Genomic DNA, 22009 nt, shown 5'->3' with positions numbered 1-22009 from the left:
ATGGGCATTTTAGAAGTATGGCGAGTGACAAGAAAGTAAGATTCTTTATGGATAAAAACTTCTTTTTGTGTACTTGATGCGTCGTTGCTGTATGGATTCATATACTGTTGTCAAACAAAATCATATACACGAAAAGAAGTCGTTATCCATGAAGAATGTATATAGAGATGTTGGGTTTGGAAAATACATGTTTTCTGAATTTGCGCTCGATCCAATCAAAAATCATGTCAGTTGAGATGGTAAACTACTGCATGGCTGGAATCTGTCATTCGTCCAAGTACAAAGCAGGACTTGAAACTGACAAGAGTTTGCACCAGTTTCCGTCAGATCCAGTCATCCGAAAAAAATGAATGTAGTTTGTTTGCAACCCAGAGATTAAAACATGTCATGTGTATCACACGTGCCTAATTACATAATGTGGCAGACACGGGACTCGGGTGCACGAGTCATAAATCAACTAATTTTCTTTATGTCGTTTAGTCTGATAGGTGTTAAGTTCAAATTGCACGTGGTCAATGATTGAAGCTGTGTATTGCATGTTGTCTTTAGCAGACAGGCAGACAGACATATAGGTGTGAATAAACCAGACACTGAGCTTTCTCTGTGACAGAGACTGCTTACCACAATCAACAAGTTGTTTTACGTAACGAGTAGATTATTTACTTGTTTGTGTACACAACCAAGACTAGACTACTGCTCACGACCTCAGACGCTGGGCATGCATACTGTTTCAAGCTCCGCGAACCTATTCACTGCGCATGCGTTATGGACGCAGCGCAGCACAGCTGTTGAAACCAGTTTTTCCCCCAGCGCTGGGGGGAATTTAGTGAAACGTTTGAACTCCGATTTCGCTGGCTTTTTTTTCATCGCGTTTTTTTCAACTTTATAGCTTGAATTGGCATTTTTTATGATTTGTTTCGGTAAGTGCTTACCGAAAGGTACCAGAATCTGCAAAGTTGTGTTTTACGTTGCATGTGACCTTTAAAGCATTTGGATTTACTCTGATAATGACATGTCTGCACCATACATAGGGTCAGATCTACTACTGGCCAAAAAATGACACCAGTCATAACGATTCAGATACGTCTTGCCACGCACCAAACGTTCTTACACCAACATACACACATGGTTTCTGTCGAATAGTGAGCTGGTTGCTCACGGTGAAGTTTCAGAATACTGTTCAAAATGTTCGATATCTCTAGTTCTGATAAATCTTCACTATGCACGGAATGCATCTACAGCTCGACCCTACGGTGTTATTACCTTCTTTGGTTGGCTTTTTATCTAATCAGGTGTCCACACTTGGAAGTTTAGCGTACCAATCACAACTCGCTTTCGCTTCTTAAATTATCTTAAAAGGTACTCTGAAAGAGGTAGACGGAGTTCTTGCATATATCTGTTTTGAACGTTTTGGACCTATCAGCATCAAAACTTCGCAGCTTCGACCGCTATAGTTGTGGACACTGGAAACCTCGGTTGTAAAGGCGACTTAGCTGAAAGGCTACTGTGAGAATGTGGAGCCAGCAAAGCGAGTTAATTTCAGTTATTTATTTGTGACGTCATTTCATTATGTGGTCGCTCCATTACTTTTCAGGAATGGAGCTATCTGTACCAGTTTCAAATTAAAAACATCAGTTTGTCAGTTTGACATTTACTTTTGCTAACAGATATATTCCCAATACTTTGAATGTAATTTAATGAGGGTAATCTCACTTTGAAGGAATGGAGAGTTACTCGGATATTACCATACACGAAAAAGCTATGTCTTTGTATGTGATCCATGGCTTCAAAGTTTAAGGTGAGTCACTGGGATGTCCTCAAAAGGTTGTGTAAACTCAACATTCAAAGCATTTAACTTTGGAATTTGACGTAACGATTTCCAGGCTTATCACGATTAGTGTTAAAGGTCAAGGTCATTGCAAGATCATCAAACCGGAAGTGCTTCTTTTTTGTTGGTTTTGTCCTCATAGTTAGTCAGCATGGGTAGGTACTTTCCCAAACCTGATTGATGGTAATAAACAGGTACAGCTTATTGCGAGTGAGTTTAGTTTTACGACGGTTTAGCAATATTCCAGCCATTGTTCATAAAGGCTAGGCTAGGCTAGGCTAGGCAATAACACAGACAGGTGGTTACATAAAAAAAGTACAACAAAAACTATCCTAAATAATACGAACACTGGTGCTACGATTCGGGTGCATATAAGTGACGAACTGGCAAAGAAATGTCAGAAAAGCAAAATTACTAACAAAAAAAGACTGAAGTAATATGGTTTTCGTATCAGTTCAATATGATACAGCTTTCATATAATTCCTTACTGCAAAATGAGAAACAAACATATTATTGAATGTATACCAGTGAGTGTTGTGATCTTATAGAAAGCAGACCAATGTGACACAGCTGTAATATTACTGATTATAGATCGAGTGAGTGAGTGGCTTTAGTTTTACGCCTCTTTTAGCAATATTTTAGAAATATCACGACGAGGGACACCAGAAATTGGCTTCACGCGTTGTACCCACGTAGGGAATCAAACCCGCGTTTTCACTGTGAGGAGCTCCTCAACCACTAGGCTACAAACCAAAGTGATACTGTTGAACTATTAATTACTGGAAGTCAGTACTGTTTGACACATCTGTAATAGTACTGACTGCAGGTCGGTATGACACATCTGTAATAGTACTGACTGCAGATGCGTGTGACACATTTAATAAACACAAAAGTAAACCAAAGGGTTTTACTGTCTGCACTCGTTTACATCGAGAACGAGTACAGCAGTGAAGTGTCATCAGCTGGCCGTTTCAGCTGGTTCCCATGGTAGCATCTGGAATTGCTCATTTGTGACGTCATTCTAACTTTACGTCACAATATGATTTGAATGACGTCACCACTGTTGATGACGCAACAAAACAATTGTTTACGTGTCAATACGCAGTGACTAGTCTTGCAGTTTCCGGGAATCTAATACCATTTGATCATGTTTTTCAACCAATCAGATTACAGAACACAGTGACTTTTGGTTTACAATTAATATTACTGACTGCAGATAAGTATGACACATCTGTAATATTATTGACTGCAGATCGGTATGACACATCAGTAATAGTACTGACTGCAGATCGGTATGACACATCTTAGATTACTGACTGCAGATCGGTATGACACATCTGTAATAGTACTGACTGCAGATCTGTATGGCACATCTGTAATAATACTGATTATACACCAGTGTGATCATATCTCTTAGCTAAAATCCCCATTCGCACGTCTTTAGACATATAAACATCTACACAGCATCACATTACAAGAGTAAAGCGTAATTATTATTATTTATTATTATTAAAGCATAATACTTCAAACTAATGGATGCTGGTAGATCGTTCATAAGTAGCGTGATGAGGCCACATATCTCATCACCTATTTACGGGACGATCAGGTGATGCTGCCATTGACCTGTGTAATAGGACACTACGTGTTGAATGCCACAAATATGTAACCTGTAATATTATCCCAAGTGAAATAGCCCTTTTATGCCACTTTAGGAATACACATTACAATACACGTGATCGTCCGATAGACTGCAGACTTGGTGAGGCTCTTTGTAATAAATCCAGTCGAACTTCATCATACCATCTGGCGAGTGGGTGTATGCATGATTAAGTCTAAGACATAAAATAAATACACATAGTGGATACAACAACACTGAAACATATTCACTACCGTGTCTGATAAGCAATAATAGTAATGATAACAATAAATATATATTTATAATCCACCTTTTCAATGTACAATGCACATGCTCAAATCGATACAGACTATTTATTTCCCCGGATAAACAAAGCTGCCTGTGAGGCGCCAGAAGGGTAATAGCCACATTACGTATTCCACCTGGTACCCATTTCCTCCTGGGTGAACAGAGGCAGTTTTTGAACAAACTCACTTTTGCCTAAGGTGAGCAATGGTTGTTTATTAATAACTGTAAATCCAGACATTTTAAAATTTTCTGTTAACTAATAAGGCGAGAATACAGCATATGTCATTAACTATAAATCTTGTTCGTTTAATACTTTTCACTCTCAATAAAGTATTTCATCAATTAAGATTCTGTAAGAGTTTACAATTGGAAAGCTGTTATTTAATATCTCGTTTCGCAGAAATTGTGAAAATTCTAGGAAAAGTAGGAAAAGGATTTCCGACTGTTGACTCTTAACACTGGGAATGAGTTGGTAACATTTAGTTAAACCACATTGTGAAGTGTATTTATGGGTACTCCAAGTCTATCGATCACACCTATACTAAGGTATCGTTACTGCGTTACACGGGACGGCTGATAGCTTGTCGGAGCTTTCGTCTACCGCTAGGGGGAGCTATCGCAGGAATGAAGTCCTGTTGATATTCACGTCTGCTCGTGTGTGTAATAACTTCAGCCTACTGCAGCAGAATTACTGATTCAATGGATGACTGAGTAAGGGGGCCGTGGAGGGACGTGGAACATTCAAGTGTGCTGTACATCAACGGTTTATATTTGTCAACCAACTTGGAAGGATTATTTCCGCTGTAAGGGGGCGTATCCACCGAGCGTGTATTTGACTTGAATTGAAAACAACGCGTTTGAAAGATTCTGTTTCATTTCGAAGATGATTCAGCACTAGAGGTGAGTAATGTGCGCAGTTTGTGAGATTCTCGGTCAGCACAATGGCTGGTTGGTTGAAATGACTCTGCTCCAGTTTCGCTTGAGGGACTTGTTGACCTTTGACCCTTCGTGTCGTATGCAGGCAGTGAACAGGTTCACGGTGACACTCGCTCTCATGACAAGCTTTAAATTTCTGTTGTGTTTTTGAAGCAGGGATAGTTTAACCAGGGAAATTTACAGTGTACGTGACAGCAAAGACGGAAAGTGTACAACATGACAGTGTCACACATTAAAATACACCCAAACAGGAAGCTACCTGCACTCGTCACGTGAAGTAAAATGTCAAACTTTAAAACACCAAAATAATTCGACAAATAATTAAAGTCAAACGGTTACACTGTGTTATCAGAATGATGATAACAATAAGCACACGTTCATAATCAGTGTACATGACCTTCCTGATCAGCCACTAGTTATCGACAGTGAAGCACTGAAGGCAAAAAACGGATAGAAACACTTATATATAACGAACTGTGTTCATTTAAACGTTCTCGCTTACACTAACCTATGCTGATTACGTGAGTGATAAAGGATTATCCGTCATTGCTAATGTCGTATCCGTCATTGCTAATTTGATATCCACCATTGCTAATGTCGAGTAGGTCAGTGACCACTGTGTGCTCCCAACATTGAAATGAGGTGAGTGAAAGAAGTTCGCCTCATGAGGATCGTCTCCCTAAATCCCCTCATGCCTATTCCCCGCCTCTATTACCCCAAAACATAGTTTACAAGAGGAATTCACCTTTATCATTTGTGGAACCGTCCAATGTAGCTAAAGCTTCTTGACCATCAAGAAGAAGGATAACTAAAACCTTTTAAGAGAAATTGTTAACTGAGGTTAAGAATATTATTGTAAGATGTTATCAAATATATTTATGCTGATTATATGACAATAACTATTTCTTGGAAAGGGTAGATTCGCTGAAGAAAAGAGGAACCATATTTCCATTTAAGGTCAGTTGTAAATCATTTTTTTATTGACATGAACGAATTACATGGAGTAGTTTTAGTTATATACATATGAGGAATGCCAAAGACAACATTACCATAAGCTGTTGTGATAACACTATGGACGGAGATGATTATACGAGCAAGTGCGGCAAAATGGAAAGACTTCCAACCAAAGTAAGAAGTCAAATTATTTCCCGAGTGATAGGGTGAGTAGTACAGGAATTCACACACGAGTTTAGTAACTTTCGCATGACACCCACACGAGTGCAAATATTTATTACCAACGATATCCTGTTCCTCTTGACCTCCCCTTTAGGAAAACGCACAGATCACAACTGTCATCCGAGGAAACGACAATAGTCAAATGACGTCACTGCTGAAAGTTTTTTCTAGTGTGACGTTATTCAATGCAATGTCACAATGGGATTCCAAGGACGTTTACAATCCCATCTGGATCCAAATCCACAGTTGCATAGAAAATACTAAACGATTGCATTTTTACTCACCCAACATTAGCAATCTGATAATATCGAGCAAAGTACTTCTTTCCCTGAGAATTAAACGAGTTTGATCACTCTCAGTTTTCTACCAGTTAAGCGAGGTTTAATACTACTGTGACAGAGGTATTAACATTGTGACGGCATAACAGTAAACCACTTTGACGTCATACGCACGCCATCACGCTTAGTTATTACACTGTGTGTAATAATTTTGTTAAATTATTAAACAGTGATATCTTCAACTGATGAGTATTAAATGGAGAGGGCGTGGGGGATTCTATTTATCGTAAAATATCTTTCTGCATTAGTTTTCTATGAGAAATGTACATCTCTCACACAGTAATACCATTAGAATTGCAGTGCAGTGATGTCATAGCGTAGTGACGTCATCAAGTTCATGACGTCATAGCATTGTCGGGGCATTGTGCAAATTCTAGTGTCAAAACAATATCTCTTAGCAGATATATGATCTCACACAAGCGATATCCCCTGTGGAACACAGGTTTGGTTTATAAATCACTTTAAACTGCACCGACAGTATGAAACAGCTGATGATGTCGTATTACTGTCAACAGCGACTATGGAGCCTGGGGATATGGTGGGGACATTAATCCTACAAACCGTTTAGCCGCCTCAGGGATGTAACTAAATTATACTACAATGGAAGCTGTCCTGACCGGCACTCACTGGGACAGAAAAAATAATCCGTTTTAGACAATGTGCCAGATTGTAGAGCTGACGATAAATGTACAAGCCCCGGTAGGAGATTAGATATTGTCAGAGTTGACAACATGCTGGATTAGACAGAAGCCGGTTTTGGCAGCTTCCACTGTCCACAATGAAAACCATGTTATTACACTGTGAATCTAAGCATTATTTTCACTCACTACAAAATGGTTTGTTGGTAGGCCTTGGTCTACATGTATTACGTTTTCATAAGAAACTGTAAGGACAGAATGTACACAGATATCATTCACTTAATCAACGTATTCTTCATGACGTAAATGTATGATCCTGTCACTCCGTGAACGTGTGTTTGACGCCATATTGAATTGTTCTTTACAGTGCACCTGTATCATGTTACGGTATTATTTGCATGAGAACTGCTTGTCGGCACGTTTGTATTGTATAACTCTCGATCTTGGCTAATACCTGTATTGGGTGATTTAGGTCAAACACCCACGAAAGTTCAGTTGTGTACCCTGCAACAATATTTAGTCTCGGAACTAATGTTATCTTATTTAAATGCATATATCTACACATATCAATCACATCTGAACCTAGACTTGCCAAATTATTGTCGACTTGAGGTACAATTCAATTCAGTCTCAGGGATATGCCTTGCAGATTACTCCTACCGGACTTACAGACTGTACTTGTAGTTGACAGCAAACAAACAAACAAAAAAAACCCAAACAAAACAAAACAAAAAAACCCAAACAACAAAGCAGCAACAACAAAAACCATTAAAATTCAAAGCCAAAACAGAACAAAAATAAAAACAAATTAAAAAAAAAGATCACCCAAATCACCCAACCCCAAAAAGAAATGAAGACGCCAGGTGTTCAAGTATGGAAATATAATGTCACACTGACAGGAACAAATGTATGATGAATCATTGCACAAATTATCCTTTTTTAAGGATGCCTGTACATGAGTATAAAACTCATGCCAGGCTGCCGCTGTATCACATTAAATTTATACACAACCTGTGTCCTGAAATGATCAGGAATATTAATCGAAGCATCACCGAAATACCGACGGGATACTTTGCGATGAAGAAAAGGCGAGAGAATGTGGGAATTTTAACAGTGAAATTTAGTTGATGAGGTGAGAGAATCGATGTTCATGAGTGAAAAAAGCGGTAATTTGAATTGATTAAGATATTTTTTATAACTATTCGTTAATGTACAAATGAATTAATGAATGAAACCAACGAAGCAGACTGTTACTCGAGTGTTTCTATGGAAACCGGCGTCGTATCAACTGCGAAAACTGGAACTGGAATTCGGATCGTTCACACTATTCACTTCTCAACTGTACTTTAATCAGATGTGTTATGATTGTACAGGCTTCTTACTTTAGATTGAAGTGCAATCTAACGTGTGTTCCGTGTAGCGTGTGATGTGTCGTTCTTGAATCTGCACAGTATAGGATATACGCATACTTTCTTAATTTGGATTGAGAACTTGGCGAATTTTCATTTTCATTTGGGTGTTTTCTGTTGTTTTTCTGTGTGCTCATTATCCATTACGAATCACTTCCAACGTTCCATTCGAATAACGACTTGTCGCCGAGTTTGTTATTTTTCTTCATGAAGTCTGTCACTTGATTCATCTCATAGGGGGAGAAGGGGTAGCCTAGTGGTTAAAGCATCTGCTAGTAACACCTACAACCCGAGTTCGATTCCCCATACTGGTACAATATGTGAAGTCCATTTCTGGTGTCCCCCGTCGTGATGTTGTTGGAATATTGCTAAAAGCATTGTAAAGCCATACTCACTCACTCACTCACTCTGATGGAGTTGCTTATTGAAAATAGAAGTAGCAACGTAAGGCACAGCTTAATGCATCCACAGTTCAATACGACTGCAAATTCAGAAGGAATGTCTGTTTTGAAGTATCGATGGCCATGGTCCCCTGATAGTGGTCATGTGCCCATCCGGGGCGATGGGGTAGCATAGTGGTCAGTGCGCTCGCTCGTCAAGCTGATGACCCCGGTTCGATTCCCCACATGGTACAATGTGTGAGGCCATTTCTGGTGTTCCCCACCGTGACTGAATTGCCGGCTCTCGAGTTATGCGTGTTTGCTTGTGACCTTTAACGGAACAAGAGCTAGGAAAGCAACCCAGTACTTTCATATACTGGTATCGCTGATTGAAAATTCGAACCTGGCAAGGGAAGAACATAATACTGAAGCATATATTTGGCAGTCTAAATGAAGACTGTGTTCAGTGCAAACTGTGTAAACGGTAAACGATGAATTGAATACATTCGTAAGGAACTTTATGCAAACTATCGGGGGAAAGAAAGTATACATTTGAAAATATACACTTACGTCACGTGTTAAGCACATCTGTAAAGCTGTATAAAATACTTCGATCAAATACTTCATATTTATTTCAGTTTCAACCATCGTCACTTTCTCTTTCTGTAACATAACGGATGATATATATCTGTTTATAAGTGATGGTAGTGTACGTTCGTACAGACTGCCAACGTGTAAGATAACACGCGTATCAATGTGTCACATCATTATCCGAAAATCGTGATTCAGTATCAGTGGATCAGACACATCATATAACAAGGGAAGCACTAGTACAATGTTTTTAAGTTTCCATATATTTTCCTACAAGTTGCTTTAACTTTCTTCAGAAAAACTGGCAGCAACTTTATAGGAGAAAGGTCGTTGATATTCTCCTGCGAGCATGCGATTATATGAAAAAAAGTAACTGTCTCTGAAAATGCTTGAAAGAATAATAGTGTTTCCGAGCGTTACGATGCTGATGTGTAGTAACGATGTTAACATTATTTGACGATATTCACACAGTGATAATTTTGGCATACACTGTCGATACTGACACATGGTGGTGTCTACATTAAAGCAAATTGGCAATATTGACAGAGGGTGTCGGCACAAAACTGACAAATGATGGTGACCATAGTGACATAAATTGACATAGGGTGATGATGTTGACAAAAGGCGGCGACCTGTCATGACCAGTACTGTCATGTGAGTGAGTGAGTGAGTATGGTTTTACACTGCATTTAAAAACATAGAGAAGACAGAAAACGCATGCACACAGACAGACACGGACAAAGACAGACAGACAGACAGACAGACACACACACACACACACACACACACACACACACACACACACACACACACACACACACACACACACACACACACACACACACACACACACACACCGAATCCGCCAGTAACATTAATAGCCATTGTATGTCCTGGCAGAATGATATTTGTTTACTTTTCGTTCATTCAGTAAATTGTTTTAGTGTATCTTTTTCTATCGATGGTTATGTTTGTACGGTTGTCACCACTATACTCGTGTTCGTGTCTTATACGGACATTGTTAAAGTGTACGGTCCCTTGGGCAAATCCACTTAACATCACGTACACTCCACTCTGAAACATTACACGGTACTTATGTATGTGAAATAATACATTGGCAATTCTCTCTCCTTAACACATAGCCTGGCATGCATCGGATGTGAACAGCATCCCTCATCCACACAGCTGTTATCTCACTTCCGTACATTCAACTATGGACGTAAAGGTCACAGGTTTGGGACAGTAAAGTCCATCACACTTACATCTTGGTGATAATAGGCAGATACTATGTAATAAATCAGATATAGCACCATTGTTTCCTGGAATTCAGAATTATGGTAAATGAGACTTTAGGCGTGAGGCGTCGAATGAATGCCGTGGATCTTTCAATGCCTGTCTCTCTATGCTACCGGACAAAAGAAAGTTACACCAATATTTGATGGTGGTTGCGAATGAAGGAGGCGAGAAGGTTGTTCGATGTTGACGTAATTAGGTTCTCACATCGTAGATGTGTGTTTCACTTTCGTGAATTTCATCCGAATGACGTTTTGAAAAAAAATGATAATTTGTATGTTCAATCCATTTTTCAAATACATGCTTACGTTTGTCCACCAGTATGGATCAATTGCAATCAATAGCAAGGCGCATGACACCAGGAAACATGGTTAGTTGTTTGGTTTGCTCTTTAACGCAACTCTCTGGAATAGTCCAGCTATATGTCAGCGGTCAGTAAAAGTCGATAATGTCTCGACAAGACCATCCAATGATCATCAACAGCATAAGCATCGATCAGCAGAACTGACACGTGTTAACCAAGTCAGCGAGTCTGACCACCCGATCCTCTTAGGACAAGCATGGGTTGCTGAAGATCAATTGTAACCTGCTATCCCTGAAAGGGACGCCACATAGTTTACTCGGGGGAATCGAACCCGGGCCTTCGACTTGACGAGTGAACATTATAACCACCTGTGTACTCCAGCTGTCTGCCACGTGGAGAAATTTGAAAATAATGCAGAGATAATGTATCCTGGAAGTATTAGAAGCATCATCGAAGTTAAATGTAACCTCCAGAGTGTTCTTGTTTTTGTTCTTGGGAGCTGGGTCATTGCTTATTTAACTGAAATGTTATACGTTTACTGCAGTTTGCTGGTAGGAAGACTGACTTGACTGATTTACTGAAATTTCAAGACTTTTTGAAATTTCTAATTCACACCATGATCGCTGCTACTGTCATCATCATCATCACCAGCAGCAGCAGCAACAGCAGCAGCTGCATCATCACCACCACCATCATCATCACGATTACGGCGTAGTCGTAATCGTCATTACCATCACCATATCGCAGTCGTGGTAATGATGATTTAGTGATGACGTTTACAGCATAAACAATAATAATTATACTAACATCCAAGTTGTCGCTTTCTATCCAAAACATGTTCTGTCAGGTCATACAGACAGGCCAGCAACACGTATTGTCCCTATCAAATAAACTCACTTCATATTTTCCCTATTGTACATGTGATATTGTATCTTTATTGCACTAATGCAGCATATTCCTTGCTCGTTGTGTTGGTATCAGTTTATGCGGAAACACTATACAGCGACCTCACTATGTAAACACGTGTACTCATTGACAAACACACCAGACAAGGTAACAATTTTATGGACGATATTATTCAATATATATATGTATGTATGTATGTATGTATGTATGTATGTATGTATGTATGTATGTATGTATGTATGTATGTATGTATGTATGTATGTATGTATGTATGTATGTATGTATGTATGTATGTATATATATATATATATATATTTAAATTTGACAAATCTGGAATATTATGACTGTTCGGATGTGTATTCCATGTACGCTGGAAGTATGTTAATCATGGAACTTGAAAATAATTATCCATCGGTGGACATACCATTCGCCATCACCCATGCTGAACTCTTCGTCATGGCTTAAAAAAGGGCTGACGCAGGCATTCAATGTGTTGTGGAAAGTAGGTCAGTGGGTCTCGTATATATAACTTACATAACCACAGACAACGATGCGTTGCCATTGTTTCTAAAGTGGTTATTTAAATGTTTGTAATGCCATTGAACCCATGTAACGTTAAAATTACATTCGTTATTCGTGTTTTTAGTAAGATGTGCGAAAAACGTTTGATTAGCGAAGTTTTGAAATGTTAATATGTTTTCATTATGTTTAGCACCTGAGTGTGTTTTTATGGAGTTTTAATGTCCACGTCGATGACTCACTGTAGTTAATAGGATCTGCTCATGTGAACAGGTCTAAAATGCAAAATCAATTAACAATCGATTTCACGACCAGAAATGTTCATATTATGGTAACAAGAGTTATCTCCCTTAGATCGTAGTCGTATACACACTCCCACTTTTATATCGCAGCATATATTTCAGATTTGTCGATATCAACCTTTTGTCACGAAAACTAATAATATATTCTGACTTATCTTAGAAAGTAGAGCACGAGGTGACTTGATTGGTTCCTTACAAACGGCGTGACTCATACCTATAAACTAACTTGGAGTCATCAATGGTTGTACGAGGAGTGTTTAAACGTTAAGAAGGTTGTGTTGTTGCACGGCAGTATCACATACACCTCAGGTATGGCCGAGTTGATCGTCGTTGATGTTGCTAACGGTTGTCGTTACTCTGGACAACTAGGCCAGTCCAGGTAATTACTCTTTATTGATGCTCTTTTCTGTGTTTTTTCGAAGGATTGGATAGCCCCTACTGGCCCCCTGGTAACATAGAACTTGAAAACCTGCAGGACATTTTGAAATATTGGTCAAGGGCTTATTAGGAATGTTGCAGTGTCTGACTTTTAAGTTTAGTAAAATTTCATACAATTGTGATTACATTATGACTGCAGATTTTAAGCCTAATTTTCAGTCATGTATGCTGATGTTGCAGTCTGTATGAGATCTCGCGTCGTAAACATCCTATTCTCATACACTGCTGGATTAATCAAGCTGAAGCTTCACACACTTGTTCCCCGTGAAAATCTGGGCTAGAATCGGTTTTAACTATTCCGCTTTTGTCGTGAAAGGCCTCTAATGGTACTGGGTGGTCAGGCTCGCCGACTTGGTTGACTCAGGTCCTCGCATCCCGATTGCATAGCTCGATACTCATGCTGTTGATCACTGGTTTTTTTCTGATCCAGGCTTGATTATTTACAAACCGTCGTCATTTTTCTTGAATATTACCAAATGCGGCGTAAAGCTACTGTCACCACGGTATATGTTTTCAGTTGTGACGCCCTAATTCAAGCTTCGAATCCGAATTTCAATATGACCGCCACGACAACCATCCCAAAACACCTCTGTAAACGTCTCCTCGTCTGAAATTGCCAGACCTTTGCATCAACTTATGTGTGCTACTTGTTACATAACATATGATGACAGCATCTGTTTATACAGAACATTTTAAAACTCTCAAGATGGCATTCTGTATTTATAGTTTATATATTGGAGCCATACTTAACAAAGGGGTACACAAAATCCGTAGTCACGACTACGAATTTCATTTTGTCTAGGCCGCGGGTTAGGCGGCTGACTTTGTGTGCTGACAACTAGATGCGATTCTGAGGGTGTGAGTCCGAATCTCGAATGGGGTTCAACGCAACAAACGTACTAGAATCTGCACTTAGGTCTTTACTGACAAAGAGTAGTCCCAAATATAAAATATGTTACATGGAGTTGACTATATGTTGACGATAATATAAGTAGGTGAGCTACAGTACCGTGATACTTTTGTCAAAACTTCAAAAATGTAAGTATGATTACGTGAGCGACCAAAAGGAAAGTTTTTAATGCAAATTCTGTGAGTGGCATGGACCGCCATTACGCAGAACACCCTTACACCTTTCGCGAACACCTGGTGTTAACACTAATCCTTTCGGCCGTCGTATATCTACTCTAGTGAAGTAAGGCGTTTACTTGCCATCCTGAATACACTAGTTCTACCCCTCACGAAACGTGAAGCCACTTGGTGTCTCCCGTTTTGATTTGGCTACAAGATTGCCCAGCTCTAAGACCAGAATTATTGACGAGAAGAATCGAACGGGATTGGTTGACTTTGCTGACGGGGCATGTTTTGGCTAACCCCTAATGTGTAGCAGATGCTTGGTTGTTCGGATTTAGGAGTTATGTCATCCTTAAGAGCAGTGTTATGTAAGTCTAACGATTCTTAATATACTTTGGACGTCTTTGGCAGCATTACAATATCTGTGGAACCAAAAGGTCTCTTTCACTTTTTCGTGTGTTTTTTTCGAAATCCATTTCAAGGAAATTCTATTATTTCTATTATTTCGTTGTATCAAGTCTTTTAAAAATAATTTCGAAACATATCAACTAATAATTGCGATGCCAAAACATGCGGCATCATTAGGTCTTCATGCCGTTATGAGGAATGCGGTGACGCAGTGTCATTTGATGAGGCACTACAGTACAGCTACGGCCTTTGCCATGGACAAGACGTGTTGTAATTGTCGTTCCGTCATTTACAGGGACTGTCGGTCTATAGGGGTGATGAGCAACCAACCAAAATCGAAAACCCAGCATGTGAAGCTGGTGTTGCTTGGCGACCAAGGAGTAGGAAAGTCCAGCTTGGCGCTCCGGTTTGTCCGTGGGGAGTTCCACGAGAACAGCGAGGCCACGATTGGAGGTGAGTTGATGCCGAACTTATACGATAATCCCTTCACAAATCTTCTAGGGTGCCAACCAGCTTATGCATCTGACATATCAGTGTGTTTGGTCTGGCATCCAATTTAAGAAATTGTCATTTTATCGGTGTACACAGTTAGTGCGAGTATTTAGACTTAGGCTATAGTCCTGGAATATTGCTAAAGGTCACATGCCCGTCCTTGAGTTACACGTGTTCGCTTGTGACCTTACTCGCTCACATGAAAATGTTACTTTGAGCGTTTTTAATGCAACACAAATTACCCATTTACCGTTACTTTCAGCTGCGTTCCTCACACAAACCACCAATGTGGACAACCATTCCATCAAGTTCGACATCTGGGACACAGCAGGGCAGGAGCGCTACCACAGCCTGGCTCCTATGTATTATAGAGGGGCTCAAGCCGCGATCGTCGTCTACGATGTCACAAGCGCTGTAGGTCATGAAATTGTTAAAACACCTCCATATGTTATTTGTTTCTCGACATTACCCGTATCTTTTTGACGGCGGTGTGTTAATAATTGAGTTTTGGGTAGTCTGGTGGTTAAAGCGTTCTCTCGACACACCGAACACCTGGGTTCGATTCCCATATGAATGCAGTGTGAAGGCCAGTTCAGGTGTCTGTCTAGAATATTGTTAAATGCGGCGTAAAAGCAAATCACTCACTATGCTCTGGTTCCAGAATTCGTATAACCGGGCTTTGACGTGGGTACGCGAGCTGCGACAACAGGCCAACTCTCAGATAGTTCTGGTTCTGGCGGGAAACAAGGCGGACATGGCTGGGCCAAACAGAGCCGTTCTCACAGAGGTAGACAGAACATTGCTGTGATTTCTGCAGATATGTGTAGCTCATTTGACGTCGTTATTATGCATATACACACACAGCATAAGTAAGAGAACAGTGTACTTGGCATCCACGCTTAGCTCAGAATGCCAACAGAAACACAGAAAATAAAACTAGTTACATCATTATGCATTAAGATACACACGGATTATATAAGACAAGAATACCACACACACAGACTGTACATAGCATAACAGTAAAACACACACGGAGTATACATAACACAACAATACAATACACACAGATTGTACATAGCATAACAGTAAAATACACACGGAGTATACATAACACAACAATACAATACACACAGATTGTACATAGCATGACAGTAAAATACACACGGAGTATACATAACACAACAATACAATACACACAGATTGTACATAGCATAACAGTAAAATACACACGGAGTATACATAACACAACAATACAATACACACAGATTGTACATAGCATAACAGTAAAATACACACGGAGTATACATAACACAACAATACAATACACATAGATTGTACATAGCATAACAGTAAAATACACACGGAGTATACATAACACAACAATACAATACACACATACTGTACATAGCATGACAGTAAAATACACACGGAGTATACATAACACAACAATACAATACACACAGATTGTACATAGCATGACAGTAAAATACACACGGAGTATACATAACACAACAATACAATACACACAGATTGTACATAGCATAACAGTAACATACACACGGAGTATACATAACACAACAATACAATACACACAGATTGTACATAGCATGACAGTAAAATACACACGGATTATACATAACAATACAAATACACACAGATTGTACATAGCATAACAGTAAATTACACACGGATTTATTTTTAACACAACAATGAAATACAAACATATTGTACATGACATAACAATAAAATGCACACGGATTATTCATAGCAGTAATAAAATACCGCAGGATTATGTATAACATAGCAATGAAATACACAAGAATTATAGGACAATAAATTTTCGCGGATTATGCATAAAGGAGTAATGAAAATACACAGGGATTATTAATTCCACACAAGTTCAGCGTACGCGAACAGAGGAATAAGACACACACAGTGTCTTATTCACAGGACGCTGTGTTACAAACACAACACAGCATTAATCGCACGAAATACCAACATCAGATAATGTATTCCATCCAACATCCACATGTAGCCCAGCGCACGTGGAGATAGTAATATAATGCACACGTAATATTAGTCACCGACACCACACTCAGCTCACAAGCACAGTCAAGAGATCATTGTCACACACGGGTCATTGGGCCACTCACCTCTCCACTGACTGAACAGTGCTACACAGTGCCTCTACATTACAAAAAACCCTCAGCAGGATGTGATCACTTACGTTTAATAGTTATGTGTAGGCCATTGTATCACTGAAGGACATAGACAAGCATACATTCCCTGTGACACACTGCATTCTTCACGGTGTCACAAATATCCTTCCTCCATGGACAGAGCTTTTGAGTTTTAGAAATTGTATATTTCTTAATTTTCCTATAAACCGTTCTGTCGAAATGTAAGTTTACAAACCTGTTCATATCCTGAGAAACATTTGAAGAGGAGAGGGCTACAGATTACTTCTTTTTTTTAACATAGACGTTCTGCATCTTCAAGTTTCCAAATGAATTGTATCAGATGAATAATGATGCTATTTTTCATTTGCGAGTATGTTCTTTATGAGTTTATCGCGATTTTACTTTTTGTCACGGATGATGACTTTTAGAATGCCAATACGCCTATGAAAATATGTTTGCATTAGTGTTCCCCTTTTAGGTAGGTTATAAATTAGGTCATTTCAAACCGAACGTATTATTATGATTTACAATAATTATGGTAACTTCAAAGTTATTGTTTTCTTTAGGTTTTAAATTGAATTACTTTGTGACGTCTTGGAGTTGTTTCAGGACGCACATGCATACGCGGCAGATAATGGCCTGATATTTGCCGAAACCAGTGCTAAAACCGGAATGGGCGTCAATGACATATTCATCAAAGTCGGTAAGGCGAACTTGATACTGATTTTATGCTGCATGTGACTTTTAGAGTGCAAAGGGCGTTTTTTGGTTACTGGAATGGCGAAAAAAAATCTGGAATCATTGAAATTTGGTATGGAACGAATCAGTCATTTACATTTTCTTTCTCCAGCTTTTACGTTTCGAAACTGTATACACACGCATATCCACAGCAGATAAAAGTGGCTTGTTTCAAAGTTAAAATAAACAGTATAACTTTGCGCGAATCGCTGCTCAAAAAGGAATGCTTTACATACGTATGAGTGAACACCATCTAAGAATATCAGACTTGAACAAACCTCTTTGAGAAATGTTAGCCCTACCAATGCATTTGTTGGTATGTTTACTGAACATTTCAGTCACGCTCAGATATGACCTATCAGCCTTACTTTAGTTGTGTACCGCAATTAGCTGTAGTTTGGAAAATATTACATTTACATAACTGTAGTTTGGAAAATATTATATGTACAGACAAAAGAAATGGACTTAATATTGTATCAGTATATATATATTTATTTTCTCATGTGGGACCGTGGGGTAGCCTAGAGAAAGCTTTGCTCGTAATGCCCAAGTCCCGAGTTCCACTCCCCACTTGGGTCCAATGAGTGAAACCAATTTCTGGTGTTCCTCGCCGTGATGTAGCTGGAATATTGCTAAAGGTGGTATCAAACATCTCTCTCTCTCCCCCTCTCTCTCTCCCTCTCTCTCTCTCACACACACACACACGCACACACACGCACATACGCACACACCATCTTCTTATGACCTTCTCTTTCCTGGATCTCAATGTATTCCTCTAACCGAAGCTTTTCTCTTCGGCATGTCTACAAGCAAATCAACGACGATTCACTAATGAGGTTCCCCCTTTTATATTTGTATACTCTACAGCACATAAACTGGCCCGTAGACTCGACCAGGGCGGCTCGCTGGAAGGAAACAGAGATGGAGTGCGGTTAAAAGGGGAAGAAGGCGAAAAGAAGAAAGTTTGTTGCTAGGCAGCCAAATAATCGACAGATCTGTGAAAATATACTCGATTGGTAAAGGAACTGTGATAACACTTCCACTAGCAGCTCTGTAATATATTTAGTACCATCAGTAGACTTTGAAAGTCTAACCTTACGGTATAGTGTATATAGTAATATCAGCGATATATGTCAGTATGGTATAAGGAGCGCATAGAATACAGTTATGAGCAGACACTGACATTTATCTCTGGATTGTCTGATATGTCAGTTTCATCATTATGGAAAGGTCGGATATGTCAAACAGTTGATTTTAAACCTTTCACGTGTGGCCACGAAACACCTATGTTACGAGTCATCGAACAGCGTAACGCCTTGCGCCACTTGCACATGACGTAATATCAGTGTGACGTCACGCACTAGGGGATGTATTTGATTCTGAACTAGCATTTTCAACAAGTAAATATGATGTACCTATAGATCATTATGCAATGTTATACAATTATATCGTGTATTGTGTTTTAACCATTACGAGGTTTAATACAGAGAAAGAACTCGAATCTCTTGATTCCTTGACTCAACAGATTCGTGATTTTTCCGATACGAAATATTGTTTAAAGCACCTTTGTTAACTATAAAGATGTTTTTCGCTCTTATGACGTTCATACAGGCCTATTCCCTCAATATTCACTTCAATCTGACAATGCCGAATGTGTCGGGTTGTACCCAGCTGTTGACTGATTAAACTTGAATACCTTTAACATCAAAACCCACCTGCATAGTACAATCGAGATTTTGTATTTCAGCTTTGAAAAATCACACAGACACTCCACTGGGTTCTTAAGACCGTGCAAGTATCCTCTTCTGTTTGAGTCTTGTTTTTTGTTGTTGCATTATTCATTGTTTGCAAAAACAACCAGATACTTCCAACGTTCGTCTCCAATGTTCTAATTTCTATGCCGGTATCGCCCAGCACACACAGGGCCCGTCACAAATAACCCCGACTTTAATGTCAAGAATATATCTATACATCTCTAGTATGCGAAGTAAGGATGACTTGAAAGGCTCAAGAATGCGCTCCCGACTAAGCAGGGATCCGCTGGTTCGAATCCTTAGTTCCCCGTTATCACGGCCGTGGGTCAGTCAGCGCCCTCTGCGGTTGTGATATTTACTAAATGATAAACGTGTACCATGTCCAGAGTTTCCTTCGTTATTCAGGCGACTATGTTTGTCATAAGACGCGACTAACCTGATCGGGTGGTCGGACTGTCTGACCTGGTTGACCCTTGTCATCGGTCCACTATTGCGCAGATCGCTGCTTATGCTGCTGATCACTGGATTTTCTGGTCCAGGCTCGATTATGTACTGTCGTGAGAGAGATGGAATATTGCTGAAAACGGCATAAAACTAAACTCACTCACGACGTCATTCAGCTGACATGCCGTAACATAGGTGGAGTATTATTCAAACGGGCGTCCTTAAAATCTTGCTCACTTGTTGCCTAACGAACTGATGGGGCGAATGTTCTTGTATAAGGTCAAACAATAATCATTATGAATATATTAAACATGTATATTAATATGTGTGGTCTGCTATTGATTATGTACGAGGACACTGACAACACTAAATAATCATAAAACTATACTTTGGCATTCTGTACTTATATACCCTGTATGTACTTGGAAACGAAATTTAGTACGTTTTTATCAGCTTCGTTCTTACAAAAGAAACCATTTGGATTTTGTTGATGTGCGATGTGTAGATAAATATTTGTAGAAATCTACTTTTGTCTTGCAATAAGCATTGATTGTATTGCACTTGAAACGAGTAAAAACGTTTACATTGAAACAAGGTCGTTTTTGTTTTACAGTTCTACATATACTGTATGTAAAGTAAACCAGTACGGTTTTATGCCGCTGTTAGCAATACTCCAGCAATATCACGGCGGGAACACCAGAAATGGGCTTCACACATTGTACCAAGTGTGGAATCGAACCGGGGTCTTCGGCGTGACGAGCGAACGCATTACCTACTAGACTAGTCGTCCGCCCCACATGAGAATGAATATATACCGAAAACCATTATAAACGCAATTGGTATTTGTTGTCCTGGAACTTTCAAAACTGCTACTGAAGATTTTTAACCTGCGATATAGAGGATGTGGGGATAAGAGGCTGATATTCTTGCCCATTTCGAGCTCGAGCTTCAGATGCTTATTTAAATAATATCCGCCAGTTACATGTATATATGTTGACATATGTGAGAGTAAAGAGAGTATGAATGTCAAATTGCTTTTTAAATGACTTTCAGTATGTGTGTGTGTGTGTGTGTGTGTGTGTGTACATTTGTGTAGGTTACCACCTTTGACCTCATCGCTCGGGTGTGATTGGTTAATGCCCGCACCATACACAATGAAAGATCGGGTGGAGATTTCGAGCATGATATCTAATAGGCCTGGCAGATACCACTTATCTTTCAGTGAGCTATTTCGTTAGGTGTTTGACAATCGAAAACGAGTTGCATACGTTTCCAAACAACACACATAAAATGGCATAAGGACAATCGACATGAATCGTATCCATTACAGGTGTCCCCCGCCGTAGCTTTTATTTTTTTCCTCGTAATACTTCTAAAAATGGCATAAAACTATACTCACTCAGCACAGACATGATGGTGAACCAATGCATGCGCCAAGCGTATTGATTTTCACTCAAAAGCCACCAAATGTATGACACAGAAGTAAGACAATTTATCCGAAGAACAGCTAACTTAAATTATATCATAAGCCTTCGAACGCTTTGACCACAGGACAACACCCCCCCCCCCTCCCCACCCCGTAATCAATTAAACAGCGAAACTGCATTTTAATCACGGTAGTTTACAGAATGTATACCGAAACCAATTTATTCACCCGCTCAATCTTTTTAAATATACTTCCCAAAATGCTGTATATGTAAACTTAGATTGTTCTGCGCATTTTAACATGAGATACACACAGCAATAAACAATTACTTCGGTAAATAAAAAAAAAACGATTTTCCTCTTTCGAGTTAAGTTGATTATGGTAATGTCATTTTGCGTCAGTGAGTATAACTTTCCTCGATTGTGTCTGGGGGCTGTGGGGTAGCCACGTTTTAAAAGCCCCGCTCGTCACGATGAGGTGAAAGGTGGTCACCTACATGAACGTTTTTTCATAT

The 22009-nt window shown here is 39.4% G+C and overlaps 1 protein-coding gene across 2 annotated transcripts; it reads left to right on the top strand.

Annotated features, from left to right (window-relative positions):
• The first annotated feature begins 4201 nt into the window (after positions 1-4201).
• On the top strand, positions 4202-20660 carry LOC137299011 (ras-related protein Rab-5B-like). Of its 2 annotated transcripts, XM_067831473.1 has the most exons (7): positions 4301-4652; positions 14757-14914; positions 15216-15367; positions 15615-15740; positions 17743-17836; positions 18739-18887; positions 19619-20660. In XM_067831473.1, the coding sequence occupies exons 2-6, from the start codon at positions 14779-14781 to the stop codon at positions 18843-18845; spliced, it is 615 nt and encodes a 204-aa protein (XP_067687574.1). In that variant the 5' UTR covers positions 4301-4652; positions 14757-14778; the 3' UTR covers positions 18846-18887; positions 19619-20660. The 2 variants fall into 2 exon arrangements, with proteins under 2 accessions (XP_067687573.1, XP_067687574.1); XM_067831472.1 differs by having other exon boundaries at positions 4202-4652; positions 18739-20660.
• The last annotated feature ends 1349 nt before the right edge of the window (positions 20661-22009 follow it).

The sequence above is a fragment of the Haliotis asinina genome, chromosome 10 (assembly GCF_037392515.1).
Source record: "Haliotis asinina isolate JCU_RB_2024 chromosome 10, JCU_Hal_asi_v2, whole genome shotgun sequence".
NCBI classification, from domain to species: Eukaryota; Metazoa; Mollusca; class Gastropoda; order Lepetellida; family Haliotidae; genus Haliotis; species Haliotis asinina.
This window is presented reverse-complemented; position numbering and strand designations above follow the sequence as displayed.